At 46.9% G+C, this 22,792-nt stretch overlaps 1 protein-coding gene across 1 annotated transcript in view; it reads right to left on the reverse strand.

Moving 5' to 3' along the window:
- Nucleotides 1-22,792, reverse strand: part of PELO (pelota mRNA surveillance and ribosome rescue factor) — a 240,600-nt gene that overhangs the window by 38,807 nt on the left and 179,001 nt on the right. The window contains exon 10 of the mRNA XM_069651673.1: nt 274-345. Within this exon, the coding sequence (XP_069507774.1) occupies nt 274-345 (72 nt within the window). The remainder of the gene's footprint in view (nt 1-273; nt 346-22,792) is intronic.

Here is a 22,792-nt window from a genome sequence, read left to right on the forward strand (position 1 = left end):
ACTTAAGTAAGGCACTAAGGCAGATGAACAGTCTCTTGCGCCTGGGCCCAGTGGGGCTGAGATAGCAAGTGGCAACAAAGCAGATTAAAGGGAGGGGTGCCCAAATAAAGGAGTAGGGGGGGACACTGCAAAAACACAGACCGACCTTTGCGAAGGGTGGCCTACTGCAATGGCACTTTTCCCTTCAAGCTCTTTAGACCACAAACCATTTGGCACTATCACAAATAATAGCAAAACCTGCAACAGGTCACAAGGTTAAAGAAAGGTCAGTACCTGAAAAGGGCGTCACTGATCATCAGCGTGTCCACTGCCAGCGCCTCGTTTGCCTTCTCCACTTGCTTAATCCTATAGGAAATGGAAACAAGCATAGGTGGGAATGCACCGGAACTGTGCACGTGTGGCCCAGGCTAATAGTGCCCCCCCCAACAATCAATTACATACACACATTTTATAGTCTGCTCTAGGAGCCCTTCGACATCATTTACACACACATACAAAGGTTGTGAATATTAAAGCTCAACATCAGTGAACCCCACCTTCTTCCAGAAAGACGCCTTTGCCCCCCCCCTCTCTTTTGTAGAGTAAAAAGCTGCTGAGTGAGGTGGTACCTTCCTGGTACCAGCTGTGCCGGCCCTGTGGAAGCAGTTCACAACAGACAGTCCCACCCTATCCGTGGAGGAACCGCTCTTAAAATGTAGGTGAATACTGGACATCTGTTTTTGCCCTGGTTTCATCATTTAGTTGCACAAAGAAGGAACTCGGGCAGAAACCCTTACCAAGCAAGGTGCCATGGATACTGCAAACTTGAGATTTCAATGCTATTAGCTTGTCCATCCTACCCCCCCCCCGCCCTTTCTTTAATTGCCAGCATGCGTCTATTTACCTTCCTGCAGCTGAAGCACCCCCTTTAATGCAAGTAATCGTGCATCCAGGTGTGTAGGGCAGCACAAGGGACCCGCACTCCACCTTCTGTCATTTCTGCTCGTTCGTGCACAGTGAATAACCCGCTGCAGGGTTGCATCATCCTCAAGATCTGGTGAGTCATGGCAATTGAAGGCTTGGGGCTTGTGGGAGAACGCAGGGTGCTCTCTAGCAGAAACTAGCCGGGAATCAGGCGAATCCCCAGACAGAACCCTTGCACTGCCTCTGACAGGAAAAATTCCCGACAGGCAACCGAGCACAGTACCTTAGCAAGTTAGAGTGAGGTCTGAGGTTCCCTCAGCCTGCCAACCAACACACTTATGAAGGTGAAGAGGATGCTTGAGGTCCTCACATTTCATGCAGCCCGTTCCCTGAACCAAAAGTTCTTACCTCCCACAACCCTTGCCATGTGGTACAGAATGGAGCTTCCAGACTACCCCCTTTCCCTCGCCTGCCAACTGCCAGATGCTTGTTTTGTTGTACATGAGGTACAATGTAACTTCAAGACAGTGAGCATGGGAGCGGGTGTGGCAACGTGAGATCGTTCAATGGAACTGGTCTGCAAGAGGCCAGTGGAAGAGGAGGGCAGGGTTGCAGGTTCGGCCTTGCAAGATTTACACAAATCCCTAACAAGATGGCCGCTGCATGACTTGCCATGATCACATAAACTTTAACCAAGCCATGACTAAGCTCCCCTCTAACTGTATCACACCCACCCTAATAAGCGGCATATAAGACATGAAAGTGCTGTAGTCCATCAAATCTTGGGATCTTCTCTATAAATAACATACTCGCATGTCTCTCCACAAAACCCATAGAAAGCAGATTGGCACAAACCTGCACCCATCAACACCACAAGATTTTCATTCGCCCCTTTTTCTTACGGCACCAAGCACAACAAGCCCCCCCCCCCCAAAAGGGACAGGATGATGTAAAAGAACGCTTATTTTACACACAAAGATCAACGTCACCAAGACGATCATCAGACCTACCCTGATCTATATCTCCAGAGCATGAATGACCTACCAGGAGCGACACTGGATGGGTCTTCAGAAAGTCCAAAACAAGGCCCTGCGGATAGCGGCTGGATCTCGACTCTTCGCAAGGACAGCTGACCATCACAGAGACTCGACATTGAGATGTTGGACGAACTAGCGAAGCTGAACAAGAACTTCTGCCAAGGACTAGACCACGACTTACTGCAAACCCCTCTGACTGCTACCCGCGTCCCGTCACAACAAAGACCCTGTGAAACCAGCCTTACTGTTACAAGTCCACAAGACCATGAAGTAATCCAACCCACGACTACACACTCAACCTGAGTGGATGGAGCAATGAGGCTCAAGCCTCAGTATCCAATAATCACTGCTGATGGATGAAACAAGTTAGCAAGAAGTAGAAAGAAGCCACAACCTCATTACACAAGTGTGCCCCAGAGCCTCTTGCCCGGCTGCTTCCAGCACAAATACACTGTTAATGTTAAAGGATATTAGTACCGCGCACTATCACCACCGGAGTGGTCCAGTGGCGATCTGGCAGCTCTGAAAAAAAAGGGTGGGTTGGGGGAGCGGAGTTAGTGGGATGAGTTGGAGAAGTGCAAGAGAGTAGTGATGTGCTGTTGGCGGCCTCAGCCTGAAATTCCGTTGGCTGGGCTTGGGGTGTTATACTGTCAGAAGATGTTGTGTGCTGTTGTGCGGGTCTATGTGTGCTTTGTTTTGTTGTTGCAGTGTAGTGAAGTTTGTGTGGATTGTTGTGTTGTAGGTTTGTGGTTGTGTTTTGGTTAGAATGTGAGAGGTGTATGCAGAGGGTGAAGTTGTTAGTGGGTTGGTTAATTGGCATTGCTGTCTTGAGGTGAAGCGCTAAATTTCCATATTTCTAATTAGGTGGGGTGTGTGGGCGTCTCCGTGTCTATGTCCAGATCAGGGGTGTATGACACGGTCCCTTTCCCATATGGCATCCGTTCAAATGCATAACCTTGTCGAAGTTGGGTACCGGCCACCTATGTGGACCCTGTTTGTATGCGGGGCGGGCAGACATTTGTGCGTCTTTTGCAGTCTAGCCCAGAAAGCATTCCCAGTCTAGCAGGAGGGCGGCATCGGTAAGCCCGGGTTTACTCCCTACAAGTGTTGGGGCTGATCGCCATTCATCTTATTCAGTTGCTCGTTCATGTTACCGTTCCTACCCCCTTTGGAATGTGGCAACGCTAACACTTGCAATTATGTCCAGGGGCGGCATCTGCCTTCATTCACAACTCTCTTCGGACCATGCCCCTGCCAATATCCATAGCTTAGTAGAGTGGAAAGTGCTAACGTTCACCCAACTTTATACATGTATGATCTCTAGTAGCATTTATTGAGTGGGTGAAGGTTGTTTGCTGGGAGTTTGCTAGGGATGCTGGATTCTGTTCTCAAGGGTGTCGCTTGTGTCCTATTAGACTTAGTGTTGTCTCTCTTGTTGTAGTAAGAGTTTCTTTGTTTGGTTCTAGATGTTGTCATTGTCTTCCTAGATTGGTCATCCTTTTCATTGTTTCCCGTTTGATGGTTTAGTTTTTCAGTTTGAATCTGTGATGTTGAATAGCCAGGTTTTTAGTAATTTTCTTAATTGTAGGTGGTCTTTGTTGTTTCTTATTTCTTTCGGGATGTTGTTCCAGGTTTTTGCGGCTAAGTGGGAGAAGCAGGAGCCGCCAAGTTCTTTCTCACGGTATGGTTTTTCTTCCAGGCGGATTTCGTTGCTTGATCTGAGGAGTCTCGTTGGCTTGTGGATTGTTAATTTCTTTTGCAGGAATTCAGCTCCTTGTCCGCCGATTGTCCTGTGCATTATGCACATTGGTTTGAAGGTGATGCAATGTTTGACTGGGAGCCAGTGCAGTGTTTTTAGGGAGTGATGTGGTCTTTTCTGGAGAGTTTGCAGAAAAGCCCCATATTGGTGGGCCTCTGGGGCCTTTTCGGACCAACAGGCATACACCCATGCACGGGGGGCCTCAGGACTGGCCACTTGGAAAGTCTTGCCTGGGATCATTCACACGTGCACATGGTGGGGGATACCAAAATCCGGCACACAGCCAGAAACACCATATGCTGCGCACTGCCAGGGTGCACCAAATCCCCAATTCATATATTGCATGCGCCCCTCTTTCCCCACCAACTTAAAGCATACCCCTCCTTTCACCTGTATCCACCAGAGTGCCTGGAAGACATTGGTGCGTGGTCCTCAAATGGCGTACGAGTCCCAACATTGGAGGGCTCCTCTTCTCCTGGAGTTAAAAGGGGGCACAGTCGCTGGGAAGCTACAGACAGGCACTGCTAAGACCCTCTAGACCAGCGTGCAGTCAGAAGGCATCGTCCATCCTGCGTTCATGCCCCCAATCAGGGGCACCGAGTACGGGGGGCTCCGGGACCCGAGCCCCCCGGCAAAATCAAGTTGGGCCTGAGCCACCCCCAGGCCGGAGAGAAGTGATGCAGCATCGATGGCCCTTTCCATCGATACTGCATCACTTATCTCCGGCCGGGTATAATCGCGAAAATGTGCGATTAAGCCCTCCACTCTAGGACTCATTGGTGTATGGTCCTGGAGGGGAGGGCTTAGGCGCAGCGGTATTCAAACTGTGGGGCGCGCTCCTCTGGTGGGTCGCAGCCTCATGCCCACAGGGTCACGCATCCACAGTTTGAAAAAGAAAAAAAAAAGGATAAATGACCAAAGGGTCGGGCTGTTGCATCATTAACAAGCAGCAGCCCGATCCACGGTCCCTGCCACACATGCTTAGTGCGACAGGGTCCGCGCCTTTGTGAGGTGTCAGACTCCATTAGGAGCCTATTTATGAAGACAAACGAAAAAGCGCCCACCTTCTTTTGCCTTGATGATGGTCATCACGGCAAAAGAAGGTGTGTACTTTTTTTTGGTCTTCATGAATACCTGAGGCCCAGGGTCGGATTGGCCCCTTGGCCTTTCGGCCCGTGGCGAAATCGTCCCTGGGGAGTGGGGGCCGGTTTCTGGCCACGCCTGGGCGGGTTAGGAAAAAAAAAAAAAAAAAAAAAAAAAAAAAAAAAAAAAAGAGAAAAAATATTGTCTTTATTTTTTTTTCCCAAAAAGCCTTTCATCCTTCTTGGGTCGATAAATGAGTACCACCACAGGTTGGGTGATATTGTATGCATATTTCTTCTATAAAAAAAAGAGCTTAAGCCTAAGTGCTATACAATAACATTATCATTTGGCCTTGGACGTCTGCTTGGATTCACAGTAATTTAATGTACTTAGGGACAATGCGATTTGATGCCACTTCCTGTTTTGTCAAGGGGTGCAAGGTTGTGTTTCATCGCTTCCCAGGATGTCACTATGGGGTCAAAGGACATCACTTCTGGTGATGTCATCAGAGGTCAAGGGTCGTGAGGCGAGGGGTGGGCCACTTTTTTTGAGGCGAGTGGTGGGCCACTTTTTTTTGGGTGACCGGGCCTATTTCTTGTCCCAGTCCGACCCTGCTGAGGCCCCACAAAGGCCCGGCCTCTGTCGCACTATGGGTGGTGGCAGCAGTGGTGTGGAACTGCCCAAGTGTCACAGAAGTCTAGAACATATTTGGGCACAGGCACCTACTGTTTTACAAATTAAGCACTTGGTATACACATGCAGTTGCAATTAAATGTTCATTAAAAAAAGTATGCCCTCAAGAGTATGCTGTCACAGAGAAACAGGGACCCCAAAGCCAGTTCTACTACCCACTGCCAGGTGTGCTACTGAACAGGTAGATGTAAATTGAGAGCCAACCAACCTCTTTCTCCTATCTGTGCTACTGTACCATACCAATAAGGGGGAAATCGCTCTCCTGCAGCCTCTCTCCCAGTCATCGATTCTTGATGATTTACTGGTGTAGTCACAAAAAAAAAGATTTTTTGGGGGCTCATTTTGTTTACAAAAGTAGCGCATTACTAAAACCCCCTGGCTGCCAGTTCGTTGTCCTTGGAGCGTCCCAGGCTCCGCACCCCTGAGAGCCACTAAACTTGGGTGCTGTTTTATAACAAATGAAAGACGCAGACAGAACAATAACTGTGTGAGTCAACTGAGAGATGAATGCACTCATGCTCCATTCAGAGAGAGGCTTTGAAAATGTAGCTCTGACAAATCAGAGAATCAGGGGGGCAAAGAAGCACTGCACATCTCCGCTCCCTCTTCATTGGTTTACGGTTGCCACCTGAAAGGTTTCCAGCAGCTAACCTGCCAACCTGTCCCAACTCCATCACTCGTGTGCTATTCCACGGTCAACCAAACCCTGTGAACTCATAGGCCGCATATGACCCACAGAAGTCTTTTTACCGCCCGTCCTGAACGTCTGTTTCTTGCACTAGTGATTAACGCGTGCAGCTCCATGGTCTAATATTAACAACCAGTGTTTGTGGGAAAAGGGCCGGCATAAAGTCTCTATTTCAGAGCCAGAGTCAAATGATAAGGTGCTTGTGGCAGTATGGAGTTCCAGGCCTCTGCTTGGACACAGGGTTCTGCAACCTTTAGTTCTGCAGATGTGTTGGACTACAATGCTCATCAGCCCCAGACAGCATAGTCAATGGTGATGGATCATAGGAGTCGTAGTCCAAAACATCTGGAGAGCCACATGTTTAAGACCCATGGCTTTAAGGAACAGAAAGTAAAATAATCCATGAAAGTAACAGGAGTATGACGTTCCTGGAATAAAAGTAGACTAGAAGAACAGCCTGGGGGCATCAAGTTTATGTAGGATGGAATGGTGGGGGTCTGAGTCACCTGAGGAGACAGGGGTATTTTACAAGTCTGAAACCTGGTAATCCACTTTGCAATAAAAGACAACATGGAGAGGTGTGATGTCTCTGTGTGGCCTGTATATTTGGCGAGATACCACCCACTGTATTACCATTACTGCTACTTGTTCTGGCGGTATTACTGACGGATTTCAAGTGGTAGTAGGCAGTGTTAGTCCCCATTAATTGGAGTCCGTAGGACTCGATGGTGGATTTCAGCGGTATTACTGCTGGTAGTAATTTTGCTGGTGGTAATACCCCAAATTGTTCTATTTTGGGTGGTATGGTGGAGGAAATACCTTCAGCTTCTTGCTGAAGGATTTTCCTCCACCTTTGCCCTCAAACTCATAGTTGGGCGGTGCGATAATGTGGCTCTATACGGTATTACCAGTGTTGCCAGTCAGAACTCATTTACCTCAGCAATGTATTCAGTTCTCTGTTTCCTGATGCTTAAAATGTGCGATTTGCATTACAAGCTGTGTTCCGCAGACTGCTTCCACTCTAAGCGGGGGAGAAGTTAGGACTGTGGGGACTGAGACGGCAGGACTTTTCAACCTTTTGACACAAGGGGCCATCACTGAGTCTTGGGGGGGCATCACCTCCCACGGGATATGGTACAGTAGAATTACCTCATTTCTTTCTAACACTGGTTCCTCTACATCAGCCTCTTGCTGACATAGAAGGGTTTATAGCTGTTCAGTGGGCATTCAGTGGTTAGGATCTGTGCTGGCCTGCCATCTTGTGATAAACAGCAGCTATTAACCTTAAATTTGTCGCCATCGCAAGTCCCACTTCTCCCACAGCAACAGCAGAGCCCGCATGCCAGTGCCTGATAATCCCAAAATTCTCTGTAATTGTATGCAAAGCTGCATTTTATTTTTACAAGGTTATTTTACTCACTGAATGCTGATCAAGTGTTTTAAGTCTGGACTTTATTAACTGGGTGCTTGTAATTGCAGCACAAGCACTCTTTACAATCTAAACTAGAGGTGTGTTTACAATGTTGATTGTTCCAAAATACATTTCCTAGTGTGCTGCTTTGGATCAGGTGCCCCCCTTTAAGCTGTACACAATGATACATTGTCTGGTTGACATACTATGTGATTTGTGTATTTTATAAAGGAAACTAAGACCACTAGAACTCACCACCCCAGAAACTCCCAATCCCACCTTTGGGGGCATTCCTGTGGACATGGCAACACAGAGGAAAGAATGAATAAAACGTATTTGCCTTCAAGAGGAAGCTAGACCTTTGCAAAAGAACAGTTGGTGCTGGCCAAGCCACCTAGCAACATTAAGGTCCAGCTTTGATGAATACTTTCCTGAAGAAAATGCTGGCATTAATGACTGGGTGATGCTGACTTTTCTGGCAGAGGAGGTGGTGCATCTTCCATTTGATGCCCTGGAAGAGCTGATTAGTGTCTGATGGAACCACACTCTGCAATCGGAATTTAGGAACATTGCAGTGGGTGAATTTTGACTGAAGGTTCCTTGGAAGGTAAGACGTTATTAAGCATAAGTGGGTTATACTTTTTTTTAACTGACTCATTCATTTTTTGAATAAGGGGTGTTTCAAATGAATGTTGAAAACGCGGAAAGTGTGAGTTTTAAAAACATGGAGACAACCATGGCTACAACATTTAGACGCGAGTGCTTCAATCAATCCCAAACATCACCTGGGTGCAGGGTGAGCCTGGGTAACTGCTTTTTAACATTGTACACTACTTTACCAGAATTTCTGGTAAACTACAATGTTAAAAGCAGTTAACACTCTTCCCCCTCAAGTCTGAAACCACACTTGATTGCATTATACTTTAGCCAGGATTGCATTACGCATCAGCCAGGATTGCATTACGCATCAGCCAGGATTGCATTATACTTCAGCAGCACATCTGATCCGTCCATTGAAAGGTTTAAGATTAAGCTACATCCCTAACTCTATCTGGTTACCCAGAGGTAACATCTTAGCAAATGCCACTTTCGGCTGGCCAATCTACAGCAGCACTATTCTAAGTTTGAATTGTTGATGTTTTACTGAACTATGGCACCACACACGTCTTGCTTGGTAGTTTTTAATCGGGAAACGTCTTTACTTCTCGTTTCCCTTGAATTGGGAACTTTTTTTTTGGTGGTGGTGGTACTCCACCTTGAAGCTGTACCGCCTGTTTAGCAAGCATTTCATTCTCCCATCCTAGTTGTGTTGCTCTGCCTTTTGAGGGAGGGCTACTACAACCTGGACGATTATAGAGCGGTGGAGTAGGGGCAGTGATGTCTTACTGGAATGCAACTCGAAGGCTTAAATCTCCTTCTTTCTTGACTTTAGTAGATGCAGTGCATGCTAGCCAATGTGTCCACTGCAGGGAAGTTGCTAGGTCTGGAAAAGACCCGGGGCTAAGCTGATGTCAGAACTGTTGGGACTGGGGGCTAGCTAGTCTTTTGGCTGTAGCTCCTGAGATTCTATCCGGGGCTACAACCAAAAGATCAGGGGCTATAGCCCCCTTAGCCCCCCTAGCAACGCCCCTGGTCCACTGTGCTGCGCTGCGCGCGCCAACACCCGCCCCCCTCCCCCCCTGCGCGCCGTTGCACCAAGTTGGCGACTACAAGCAAATTTGCAGTCATATAACTGCCAGTGATGTCACTTCTTGTATTTGGGCCCCCCCCCCCAAATTCATAAGTCGGCTCCCCTGCCCCCAATATATGCACACAATGCAGCGCTCTTTACCAGCATCACGCGCACGAGTCACGACACTGAATTCTACGGGGATTGGGCGTGCTGTGAGAGATATCTATACACACACACACACACAAACACACACACACACACAAACAAACACGCGCGCACGCGCGCACGCGCACCCACCCAGCCACCCCTCTGTTGCCTCGTTCACATTTCGTCACCCCAGTTCCTTGAAACACGCTTCTACATCCGACGCCGAACCCGGCTTTCCCTCACTTCAGCTCGGTATCCCAACAGCAGGCATTCCCGGCAGCAGATGTTCTCAGTAACCGGTCCCAGAAAGCGCCGAGGGGCGAGGATCAATTATGTGCAATTAACCACACACACACACGCCCGTTCCTGCGGGACTCGGAGGTGACATGAAAGGAATACATTTCTGATAAATCAATTACGAAAATTATTTGGAACCAGAACGGTGTGGAAGGTGTGGCTCCCCCGCACACCTGTGGTGATCCAACACCCCCACGCTCCCCCCTCCACCTCCCGCCCTCCCAAGGAGCCCCACCCGTGTCTGCATCGAGCCCCAAAACTGCGGCCACATGCCTGCCTTCAGCTCGTCCAGAGACGGCCTTTATGCGCGGTCACTCAAGACAAACCAGGGGCGAAATACACATCTTAGCTGGAGACAAGGGGGCATTGGAAAACATACATCTTCACATTAATGATCTCCTCAAGGCATGCAAGTTTACATACACCGAGACGTAACACAACCTTCCAACGATTATTCAAATCAAGCTGTCATTAGTCATCAAACAGCTTAACAGCTTGACGATATTAGCCTCGCCATTTTGGAAGCATATTGTAATCGAGTCCAATACATTGTTCCCAGTTTACATTATACAGTTAGCACATCGCTTTCAATTTCAATCAAATATCCTTCGCACAAAGTTATGCTCAACAATTTGTGTACATTGTGCCCAGTTGCACATCACGTGTTTATCCAGTACACCCACTGTACAGACCATATAGCACGTTTGTATTAATTAAGCCTACCACGAACTTCATTTACAGTTTGGTTAAAGTGGCTGGTTTCCATTATGCCCTGAAGAAAAAATGCGGGCCAAGCTGCCCGCAGGATGGCATTGGAGTCCCCCACCTATGGGGGGTTAGGGGGGGGGGGCGCCCCCTGGACGGGAGACCATTGACGTTAAGGGTGGGGGGCAGCATGTGACAGGCAAGGGGCGGGGTCGGAGAAGAGGGGGTGGAGGGGGCGTGGGAAGAGCCAGGTGTGAGGGGCAGTCCTGGGTGGGGTCAAGGGCCAGATAAAGGGGCGGGAGTAGAGGGGAGTAGACCTCTGGTTCCAGCTTCAGATGGTGAGAGGACGAATAGTTGGGGGGGGGGGGATCGAGGTCCCTGGTACGCAGCTTCTCCCAAGTGTAGACCCGGGGTGTCAAGGATGGCGACAGGAGGCAGCGGAGCATCCCGCCGGCATACAGTCAGTCAAGCGCTGCTACGCACAGCACACACGTTGGGCTGGGACCAAGAAGTCCAAATGTCTCAATAAATAGCCCAAGCCTGGGCATGATAAAGGACTCGGATGCAGTCGGAGGAAATATCCACTTTAAACAACTTCAATGGCAGTGCTGCAAGCAAAATAGTGCTGGTAAGGCAGTCATTTTTAGTACATTAAGGGATCCATAGACACGCTGCTCTACAGTAGAAGGCTACCAGGGTAGCTCAGGAGGTTGAGAGAACGTTACTGAGATGTTCTATATTAAAAATGTGTTATTAATCGTATGACTTTTTTTCCATATAAAAAAGTGCAATAAAATATTTTTGCCTAGGGGATGGATTGGGCAGGTCGCTTGCTCATATTCAGGATGGAGGTGAGGGTATTTCTGCCCCTGTAGTAAAAATCAAAAGATAGCACCCAAGAACCCACAGTTTAATTTCCTAATAACTGCGGTCAGCACAATAGAAGCATCGATTTGTGATTAAACAATTTGACAAGCATGTAACATCTTTATAATTATTCCTTGTGATAAACACAAAGGAAGGGCCACACAAATTACAGGGTATTTGTGTATTAGTCCAACCAAAAAAGTAAGAAATTTCAAAGAAAACCAGTGAACGCAGGTTTATTTTATTTTTTTTTAAATGGCATTTCGTAAATAAACATTAACAAACCCCTACTTTTTGTTTGGATCTGCATCTTGTTTTTGACTTTAATATCAACAGGATATTAAACTTAATAGTGTTGGGTTTCAATGATCCAAACATTTGTGCCATTTGAGCACCTATCTCTGTCCAGAACGCCTTTAAAATCAGACAGCCACACCAAATGTGCCCCCAGACCCCAAGCATACCCCATTGTCTCCAGCATTGGTCCAAAATAGACGGTCTTATTGTATGCAAACGGGCTGGGGTATAGTGCCATTGTGTTAACACCATGTACGAGAGTTCTCTTATTTGGATCGACAGGGCGAGTCTGGTGATATCTTTCCAAAGCCTTTCCCATTCTTCTTCTGAAATGTGTTCCCCCAGCGTGAATAGCCGACGATATTTGTAATGTATAGGAATATGAGGGGTAGCCTGAGAGATCATTTTATACAAATTTGAAATTAGGCCCCTGTTCCTTGTGTTAGAGGTGGCAAATCTTTCAAACAGCGTCAGCTCACTGGTTGCTGCTTGCTTATTTGGGGGAGCCAGTATCCAATGCTGCGCTGAAGTATTGAAATTGAGCTAATTCCTTTAGTCCCAGTTCTACTTTGCATTGGTGAAAAGGTTTAGGGTCCTTCCCTTAGAACATATCGCAGAGTTTCGTACAACCCACCTGTTTTCATCTAACAAATGCCGGGGGGTCAAGACCCGGAGTGAATCGAGGATTGAAAAACAACGGTGTAAGGGGTGAAGGAAATGTTGTAAATTTGTAGTGTTTAACAGCTGCATCCCAGACCTTTTCTACTAGGTTCGTAATCCTGCTTTTGTGGATATTTGGAGGACGATCATATTTAGGGACCATAAACTATCGCCAAGCTGCAGCCCTCCCATCGCTCACTCCATTTGTACCCACCGCTTCCCGGTGTCTGCGCCCCACCAGTCTCTCATAATTCGGATCTGCTCAGCTTGATGGATCTTTTAGAGCGATAGCAGAGGGTTTGCTTTTCAGTGTCAATTCCTGGATCGCCGGCTCATTGCAATCTACCCGTTCCCCGAAGGAAGTTATGTCTTTGCTAAAATCAGATAAGGATTGCCTTACCTCAGCAGACAAGGCAGAAAACTGTGCCTGGAATGAAGTAAGGAACTTGTCCAGGAATCCCAGCGAGGGTGAGATAATTATGCCATCAGCTAGTGAGTGGAAGGTATCCTGATCAGGAAGAATTTGTCGATATCATTTGAAAGTCTTCCTCTTCCAAGGCTGCCGGCCCTAGTGGCCTAACTTACCAGGTTCTTAAAAACGAACCAGAATTCTGGGCAAGGTTCCTGCTGCGACTTTATGAAGAGATCTTTAGGGTAAAACAATTCCCTCCACCCTGGAAAACAGCCCTGGTAATTCCATTCTTTAAGGGGGGGGGGGGGCGATAGGACTGATCCAGTAAACTATCGTCCTATCGCCCTTTTGGACATAGAGAGCAAGGTCTTTATGAAATTGATGGTTAAAGAACTCACATCCTGGGTGGATCAGGTCAGAGCATTATCTTGCTTCCAGACACCCTTCAGGCACATGCTCTCAACTACGCTGAATGGGTTGATATTGAATCTGGTGAGTGAATCATCCATGCTGAATGGAGGTCAGCCATTATATGGCGCATGGATTTACCTTTCTAAAGCGTTCAACCAGATCGATAGATCCAAACTATGGGCGATAGATCGATAGATCCAAACTATGGGCGAAGCGGAGGTCAAAGGGCGCCCCAGAACATCTGCTAGCCATATTAATGGAGCTACATTAATTAGCTACCTCGGTGAGGGCAAGACTAAATGACAAAGGAAATCTGTCAGACTCAGTGGAAGTAGAAAGGGGGGGTAAGGCAGGGGTGTCTTGGAGCGCCACTGTTTTCAATCTGTTCCTTTCTGACCTGGGGGAGGAATTGGAATTGTCCGCATTGGCCAGCCCGCTCCGAAACGGGAAAAATATCTTTCGGCCCCCCTATGCGGACGAGATCGTCCTGCTAGACAGGACTGCCATAGGCCTGCAAAGACTACTGACAAGATTCAGTAACTATGCCATTTCCAATGGGCTTGAGGTAAATCCCTTAAAATCAAGGATCTTCGTGTTCAAGAGTCCAAACAAAAAAATCCATTTTGGAAAATGGTCTTTGAACGGTCAAACCATTCCTTGAGTGGATGAATTGACGTATCTGGGATACAAGATCTACTCAAGCCCAGCAGTGACCAAGTCGGAGTCTGATATTGTAAGCAAAGTGCAGACATGGATACCCCATATGAAGAAAATCATGAGTAGGTACTGCAAATTCTCCATCGTGCCCATGATAAAATATTATCAAGCCAAAATAGTACCCATTATCCTTTATGGCCTATAGACCAAAATGCACTTGTGGAACATAAATTGGGCAAAGTTAGAGGGCAGAATCTGGAAGGAATCCCGAAATCTGCCGATGAGCACTCCGGGGTGGAATGTGCGGTTTGAATTGGGCCTAAAATCCTTAAAGTGTATGGCCGAGTGGAAATTGGTAACAGTGTACAGAGAAATAATGAGTCCAAGGCCGGGCTCTTTGTTTGAAGACATAAAAGAACATCTATCCAACTCGAAATCCCATGTACTGGCAGGGCTAGAAGAAAAGGTAAAAACAATTCTAGCAATGACAATTTTAGATGTTTAGAAACTCTGATAACCAATCCCCTGAAGGTAAAGCGTGACCTCAAAAGTCTGGATTGGCTAGAGACCATAGCCAAGGTATGAAGCTCGATCCCAACCAATGCATTCTTGGCAGCAGAAAATAAAAGGCCATCTGCCTCGGTATTTGGTAAAATACCCCAACCAAAAGGATAAGGAACCATTTTTTAAGGGTAAGACTAAATCTTCTTCCCACTGTGGAAGTAATGAATATGCAGACACAAGGGAAGCAAGCAAGTAAGTTGTGTAACATCTGTGCCACACCATCAAACCAGTCGCTTCATCATCTGTTAATGGAATGCAAAGGAACATGGCCTTTAAGGTTATCCAAGCTTCGAAGTCTGGTCTACAGAGAGGATTGTATTCTATCAGATCATATTTGGAACAGAATGAGATCAGGCCAAGAATTACAGTTAACAGCAGCATTGGTTAATATACTGAAGGCCTTGAAACTCCTTACTTAAGCCCAAAGGAGGGGCAGGGGGTGGGAATGGTCAGAATGCTAGCACAAAACGGGACACAAAATAGTCAGGTCTAATAGATAGGAAGGGGGTTCTGAACACTAATGGATATTTGCGATTTTATTGAGCGGAAAAGGTCTGAGATTCCTGTGCATGATTTGTTAAAATTGAATATTATTATTTTTTTAATGTCGACTTGCTATGTTGTATGGATGTGATAACATTTGTAAAGGTTTTGATAACCATAAACAAATAAAAATTAAAAAAATACATTTTGCTGCCATATTTTTTCAAAAGGGCATAAAACTCCATAAGACAACATTTTTGAAGTTGGACAATTAGTTAGTCACGGTCAGCAAAGTTTAATTATGAGAAAAGGTGCCTTGAATGTGTAATTCAAGGAAGTGCAAAACCAGAATTAACTAATTAGGGGGCGGATATCAAGTTCATCCAACAGGGTCAGGCAAACTATATTTTTTATAGGGAATTCGACAGAGTCCAAAAATGAAAACCATTTCCACCTTACATGACGGGGGCACTGGTATGATATACGTCATGTCATTTAAAACGTGCCTGTACACAAGTGTTTCTAGGCGCGACAAGACAAGGGAGAGGAGACATTGATCTTACTAGGCCTATGGTAAATTGCATCAGTGAGGGTTATTGTTGAGATAGATTTCCAGAATCTGGCCTGGTAGACAGATTTTAGGAGGCCACCATAGTTCTAGTGAACAGGGGAACTCCGAGAGGGTAGCAAAAACCAAATCAAGCTAGCAATGGACAGCCATCAAGGCTATTCTCAGGAGCACAAGAGTGGGGTCAGGGGTGAACAATGAGCCAACACACACAGTGAAGAACACAATTCCATTTAAACAGAATGTATATACAAATATAGTATTTATTCTAGGTCTTTAACACACACTAAAAAAATGAAACAAACAGGTGATATTGCACAGCACTCAATAAAACATTTATGCAGTCACCATAGGTTCTTAAAACACATTCATGACTTTAATCAACAAGTGTGGTAGTAAAGTGATGCAGTAAGATGGAACCAAATCACAAGCGATAATCCTCAGCTTCAGACGTCCAATCCCCTCAAGAAGAGTGGGGCCTTGTGCCCAAGAGTCACAATGCTTCTCCCCAGAATGTATCTGATACAGGTAAGTTACTTATGTTGGTGATTGTTCAAAAGAAGAGATGCAACAAAGTTACGGGGTAAGCAAAGTGTGTTCTTATCTTTAAGGTTTTGCTGCTCCGGTGCTATGACCAAACAGCAGTGGAATGGAAGGAAACAAAGAATACAGAATGCACAGATGCAGCCCTCTTCAGGACACTTCAGAGGACGGGGCAAGGCAAGTTCCAGCGACAACGACAGCAAAAAGACAGCAGCAAGTCCTTCAAGAGCAGGATCCATTGAAGCTGGGAGGCTGAAATTCATCAGGAAGGTGACTTATGCCACAAGCTGGCGGCCAAAGGTCTGGATGCAAATGCAGAACAACTGTTCTACTGAGGTAGCCCAATGGAGAGCTGGTCAGTCCCCCCTCCTATCCACCCCCACTAGCCAGGACCTGGCCATTTAGGGCACTAGCAACGTTTAGTAGCCATACACTGCCACCTCTTCTTCTCTCATTTCTGACTGTCTGCTATCCAGGAGTGGTGTGCCGCCAACGATCTCTGCCTTAATGCAAGTAAGACAGAGATTCACATTGGTACACCTGCACCCTCCTTTCCTGTCACTCTCTGGCTAGCCTCTATTGGCCCTCTTCCTGCTTCCACCTATGAGGCTAAGAACCTCAGGGTCATCTTCGAATCCATACACTCCATTTCTCCTCACATCGCCGACGTCCCTAAGGAGTCAAACTACCAACTGCACCTCCGATTATGATATGGCACTTATAACGCGTGTATACACAAGTGTTTCAAAGCGCGACGAGGCAAGGGAGGGGGAACAGAGGGAAGATGGAGACAACAATTTTACTAGGACAGGTGACATTGCAAGTGCAGGGTTAAGTGCAGACATCAAGTGTCAAAAGCTGGGGGGACTGTAGGGACACAAACAGCCCCCAAATGCAGGGGATTGCCCTGGAGGCAGTGCAGAAGTGCAGCTGGCGGGGGAGGGGACCTGAGCCCGAGATCAGAGGGTAGCCAGGTGACTCAGAGGTATTATTCTTTTTTTGTCTTCCCCCAGAAGCTCACCATCTCTATAGCTCTCGTTCTCGCTAAGCTGTACTACTGCAACAGCCTCTTTCGAAATCTGCCTGCTTCTACTCTAAACCCTCTGCAACTTATCCAGAACAGGACTGCGAGACTTGTCCTTGGCCTCAAGACCAGGGATCGCATCTCTCCAGCACTGAAATCTCTGCATTGGCTCCCAGTGGCTGCAAGGATTAAGTTCAAGACCCTCTGCATTGTCCACAAGGCCTTCTGGGGCCCAGCTCCTCAATACCTCTAACTCTCTCTTCGTAAATACCTTCCTACTGGAGCTCTTCGCTCCTCCACCTCCCACTGCCTCAGGATCAGTCGCTTCTCCAAGCAACAATCTCAACGAGCAAGGTAGATCTCTTTCTCCATCTGGGGCCGCCCTCTGAACAGCATCCCTGCCTCTCTGAAACTCGAGGAGAACCATCTCCGGTTCCGGAAGCACCTCAAGACTATCCTCTTTGCTTCTGCGTTCTCTCTTACTCTCCCCTGCCGATTTCCTGCCTGATACTGCACTGGTCACCTGGCTATCCTCTGATTTCGTGCCCAGGTTGGCTACCCGCCAAGTTGCACCGCCCGCACTGCCTCCCAGCAACCCTTGCAATTGGGTTTGTATCGGTAACCCTACAGTCCCGCTAACTGCACTTTTGGACACCTGCTGTCTATACTTAGCCTTGCGCCTGCCGGCCGCAATTCGTTATTTTTTTGATCCCATGTACAGCACTGTCCCCTCCCCTTTTCCCTGGCACTTTTCCCCTCCCCTGCACTTGCGCGATCTCAATGTCACTTGGCCTAGTAAGATCGTTGTCTATGTCCTCCCTCTGTTCCCCCTTCCTTGCCTCGTCGCGCCTTGAAACACTTGTGTATCGGCGTGTTACAAATGCCATATCATATATGTGGAAAATGCGAATGTGCACTCTAGAAATAACACACAAATGGTAAAAATATAGTTTCCCCTTAACAATGAGCAAAAGGCAGGGTAAGCTAAGCTGAAGGATTTACTTCCCCCTCAAAAAGTCAGGACTGGTTCACAAACAAAAGCAGAAAAATTGGGGGTCCATAGAAACTATGGCGGGAAAGTTGCCAAAAGATACAACTTTCCTAACAGTTATGACATGTGGAGTTGGGTCCTCAAATGCAGAGTTCAATTTGACAAGATTCGAGGAGGATCTTCCTAGAAATAAACAATTCAAAGCCACTTTTGGTTTATTTAAAAATGACCAGGCAATTAAATGAGCCGATATGACCAAAACATTTCATTTTACAGATTTTGGAACTAGCTTCAAAACGATCCAAATACATTTTCGAAACTCATGTCAGAAATCATACAAAACTTAAAACATTACATGTCTGGGTAAAAATTGAAGTCACAACACCAAGTTATTTCAGAAAGGCAGCTGCTTCCTCCTCTTTCTTGTAGTGCAAATTGCGCTTGAAAAGGTTAGGCTGTTCCTTCATGACTCCAGGACATCCCCAGTGGGGACAGTAAACACCTTGCTGAGACCACCTTCATATACCCCTGGAAGGACAGCCACCTGATTTGAATGGTGAACTGGAGGCAGAGGAATAAGGGCCCTGATCAATGTGATGGATTGAAAGCCCACCTGTCACAGCTCCAGCTATAATCTGGCACTTCACAGTGCCCCTGGGGTAACAAATCTGGTTCTCGCTCCTGCCTTTTGCCATGGTGTTAAATTGGATTTCTGAACTCTGACCTGGTGGGCAGAGGTTCAGAAGGCCAGCCTAGTTTCTTGGAAAAGGGTAACTTCTGGACAAGCCAGACCAATCAAGGTAGCTATGGCAGGCGGTCAAGACTAGGTCTCAGGCGGGGGGAGGGTGACCGATAGATCTCAATGAGCACACACAGCAAGGACACTTACAAATTACTCCCAAACAGGTGTATATATCAAAAATATTAACACATTTATTACAAGGCCTTTGTAACTCAACACACAGTAAACAAATCAAAGCAATACTACTAAACCAACACAACACTATCAATGCAAGATATATACAAGACCATTAGGGTCTAAAGGGTTAACAGTACGAAATATGTCCACAACCTAGAAGGGAAGGAAACGGGCAGTGCAGGTAGTGTTTAGTCCCCTTCAACATCAAACACACACCTAACTAAGAGGTAGTCCAAGACCTAAGAAAAGAGGAGCCTTGTGCTCAATAGTACATGCAATGCAAGCGCACACGGTTGTTCCAATGGGCAAAACGGGGTCTCTTCATGGGTCTCTAGCAGCTCAGGAAGGTGGGTGAGGTGATGAAGAATAGATTCCCACTATTCAGGGAGGACTATTCAGAGGAAGTTCCAAGGTTCGGGGATCGTTCGCACTAGCAGTGGAAAGGAGAGGGGCCCCCAGGGGGCACTCGTGCATAAAAATGGATGGAGGCGCTGGGGCCACCGGTTAGGGTTATGATTACTCACCAGCCCCAGGCGCATTCCGGACCAAACTTTGCCAGTCGAGTCCACTGTGGTTGCAGGTTCAGATGTGACAAAGGACGTCTCTGCGGCTTTCTGTTCAGAAGATACAGCGATGATTCCCAAATGGGACAGTGGTGATTTCTCCGCTCCAGATGAATGGATCGAGTCAGTTTCACTGCAGCAGGCTTCAGGGGCAAGAGGGTCACAAATGCAGAGCGCACCTGCACAGATCGTTGCCGCGGCGGGGCAACACGGTAACCGGGTGTACTCGGTCCTGGCGCACTAGTCTCACTTCAGACCTGGGAACGCAAAGTATACAAAATTTGGTGTGAGGGTGCCGTGGACACAGAGCTAGTAGTATACCAAGTTACGAGGGCCTCCACGAACCGGAGCAAAGGACCTGGGTAAGCTGGTCAGTACACTGGTTGGCCATGGGACACTTACAAGAAATCTTACTTGCAGGGTTTGATGAAAGTGCCAAGAATAGTTGGTCCCACTACTCCAATGGGTCGAAGCGTCTTCGCAGACCTTTTAGGACGATAAGATGCAGAGGGGTCCCAAAGGACGACAGTGGGCTCAGGGTGCCAAACCTTCCAGCAGGTTACCAGCGGTTCCTCGATTAAGCTTCATAGTTTCAGGATACTTGGATCCTATCCTTCGTTCAGTGAGAACTCCAGAGATCGACATGGTATGAGTGTTTTTGGCCTCCTCTTATCCAGTCTCCTTCACGCCAAAACGAAGAGGACCCGCTGGGAGATATGCTCACAAAGACACAATCCATTCGTGGACCAATCATAGACCACGGTGGTCCCACCCATTCACAGCCCTCCAGACTCTCTGGCACACAGGATGTGTATTGGAACCAGACTTTCCAGCCCACATCCTGGAGGCACACACACAAGGCATGCAGAACCCTGCGAAAGCTTGGTGTTTTGCAGGAAAATGCATGACCAAATAAGGACTGTCCCGGGTCGGCTAGACCTAGGGGATCGGGGTGGAGGGGTGAGATGGCCAAAGGACAGGACAAAGAACCTCGTGGCATGGCCATTTTGGAGCCAGGCCACCTATTTGTGCCAACCGCGGTTAACTCGGCAGGAAAGGGTTAAAAAATATGCAAAAAGATAGCTGCCACCAGCCCCGTCCATGACACATCTGAACATCGCCTAAAAGGTCCTTCGGGAGTATCCAGGGCCTTTGGAAATGACCAAGAGACCCAAGTGCACTGTACTGGAAGGTACATTGTGCACTTGTTACATGTTGCAGAAATCGCACAACAGTGGAAACGGACTAAGGGAAACAAAGTTTCCCAGTACTGACGTCGTAAGGGCATGTCAGTTTCCCCATTAAAAGTGGGTGAAAGCCCAGAGGAGTGCAGCTGAAAGCTGTGCTTCTCTGGCAAAGTCAGTCTATGGTGTTTAAACAGCAGGAAAAAGTTTGGGGGTGTACAACTGGAGGGAAAATGACAAAATGAAATCTTTCCTAACACATGATCCATTCTCTAGCTCGTGCACAAAGCTTTCCAATGGGATCTGCCAGACATTAGTACCTAATAAGGGACCACAGACACTACAAATATGAGATTGGTATGCTCCCAGTCTCCCCCCATTCAATAGTCTTACTCCGGCGGCATTTACCAGCCTGGCCTTGGTCCATCTCACATCCTTAGGCTTCAATATGTCCTTGGCTGTCATTTTCTTTATTTTAGTTTTAAATACTGGCCATGGGCTGCGAGTTACAACTCCTTTGCACACCTAAGATTTTCAGGCATCAGGATTCTCCTCGAGAGGGTCTTCTTCCTTGAATTTGCACTCCATTTTCCTTTAGCAGGCTTTGAATTCAGATCTCACTTTTCTACAAAAATAAATAGAAATGCCAGGGGCGGGGGGAGACCTTCATAGACGGCTCTCTCAACAGCAGCACCCGCTGGACTGGAGGCTCGTATTAGGCTCATCCTTTACGGGATGGGCAAGGAAACTGTTTTTGCACTAGGTCCGTGTCGGGGACAGTGCACACCCGTGGTTGGGAAGCAACGGGTTTGTGATGTTAGGGTAAGTGTTGGCGCCAGGGTTCTTTAAAAGGCAGTGCACAAACTCAGGACACTGTGGTTTCTAAAGTCATATTCTTCACCCACCTGCCACCCCTGAGGACTAGTGGGTTGGTCATTCATGTGTCCATACTGTTGTAATTTCGAGGTGATTCTCGTTTGTTTTCTGCTGCAGGTTTGCTGTAGCACAGTTACATGGTGAATTCATTAAGAAAGAAGTCAGGCCACAAGGCCTTCACCTCTCTTGGCCTTTGACTTGGCCAGCTATTTATTTGTAAGGTGTCACTTCTTTGTGCTTCTATTTCCTCTTCGAATCTATCTTCCGATTTCTTTCCTCCCCTCCTCTTCTTTGATGACCCTTTTCTTCCTGTTTTTGAGACAGATGTTGCAGCCTACTTAGATAGGGCTCAACCCACAGCTGCTCCTTCTGACCAGTTAACCTCTTCCTTTGATTCCCAAAGTATATCCTTTTCTTCTTAACTACTTAACAATTCTGTGCATCATCTCTTTGTGCACAGCTACTTTTCCTGCTGAATTTAAACACGCTTCTATTCTCCCAATTCTGAACAAACCCTCTCTTAACCTCCCTTTGCCATCTAATTTTCGTCCTCCACTTCATACCTTTGTTTTTAAACTTAACAAACGGGCTTTACGTTCAGGTTTCTGCTCACCTAAATAATTTCCCCTTTTGCCCATTCTCATTCTGGCTTTCATTCTTTTCACTCACCCAAGATAGCTCTACTTTATGTTACTGACGCTTCTCTCTGCACTCTACGCTAAACACTATTCACTCCTTGTCTCTGACCCCTCTGCATCCAATGATACTGTATCACACAGTGCCTCTTACTAATCATGCCCACCTTGGCTTCCACGGATCTGTACGTTACTGGTTCCAGTTCTATCTCACCTGCCGCATTTATTCTGTCACCTCAGCTGGCAATACCTCCTTAGACTATTGCTTTACAGTAACAGTTCTTGGCCCCGTTTTGATCTACGCTTATACTATTCTTCTATCTTCCATTACTGCCTCATTTGATTTTATTGAACACTTAGGTGGATGACGCTCAGATTTTCTTTCACCGCGTCTCTTCGCTCTCTTCTCTGTGTCTAACTTGCTGTTACATCCTGGATGTCTGCCAACTATCTTAATCAATCAAGACAGAGGTTGTTTTTTGCCCCCTCCTCAACTGTCCCATTGCCCCTTCCTCTTGCTTCCATTTCTTTCCCTTCTCATTGCCTTACACACAGTTCATAATCTCTGTGTAACCTTTGATCCCTCGCTTTCCTTTTTGCCTTCCATTTCTACTGTTGCTCCAACAGGCCATTTTCAATTCTTTAACATCAGGAAAGCACATACTTTCATGCCACCAAACTTCCTATTACTGCTCTAGTCTTTTCTCATCGTGTTTAATGCTCCATTCTTCTTCTTTGTCTTC

Source organism: Ambystoma mexicanum, chromosome 3p (assembly GCF_040938575.1).
Source record: "Ambystoma mexicanum isolate Mex_15411 chromosome 3p, UKY_AmexF1_1, whole genome shotgun sequence".
In the NCBI taxonomy this organism is placed as follows: Eukaryota; Metazoa; Chordata; class Amphibia; order Caudata; family Ambystomatidae; genus Ambystoma; species Ambystoma mexicanum.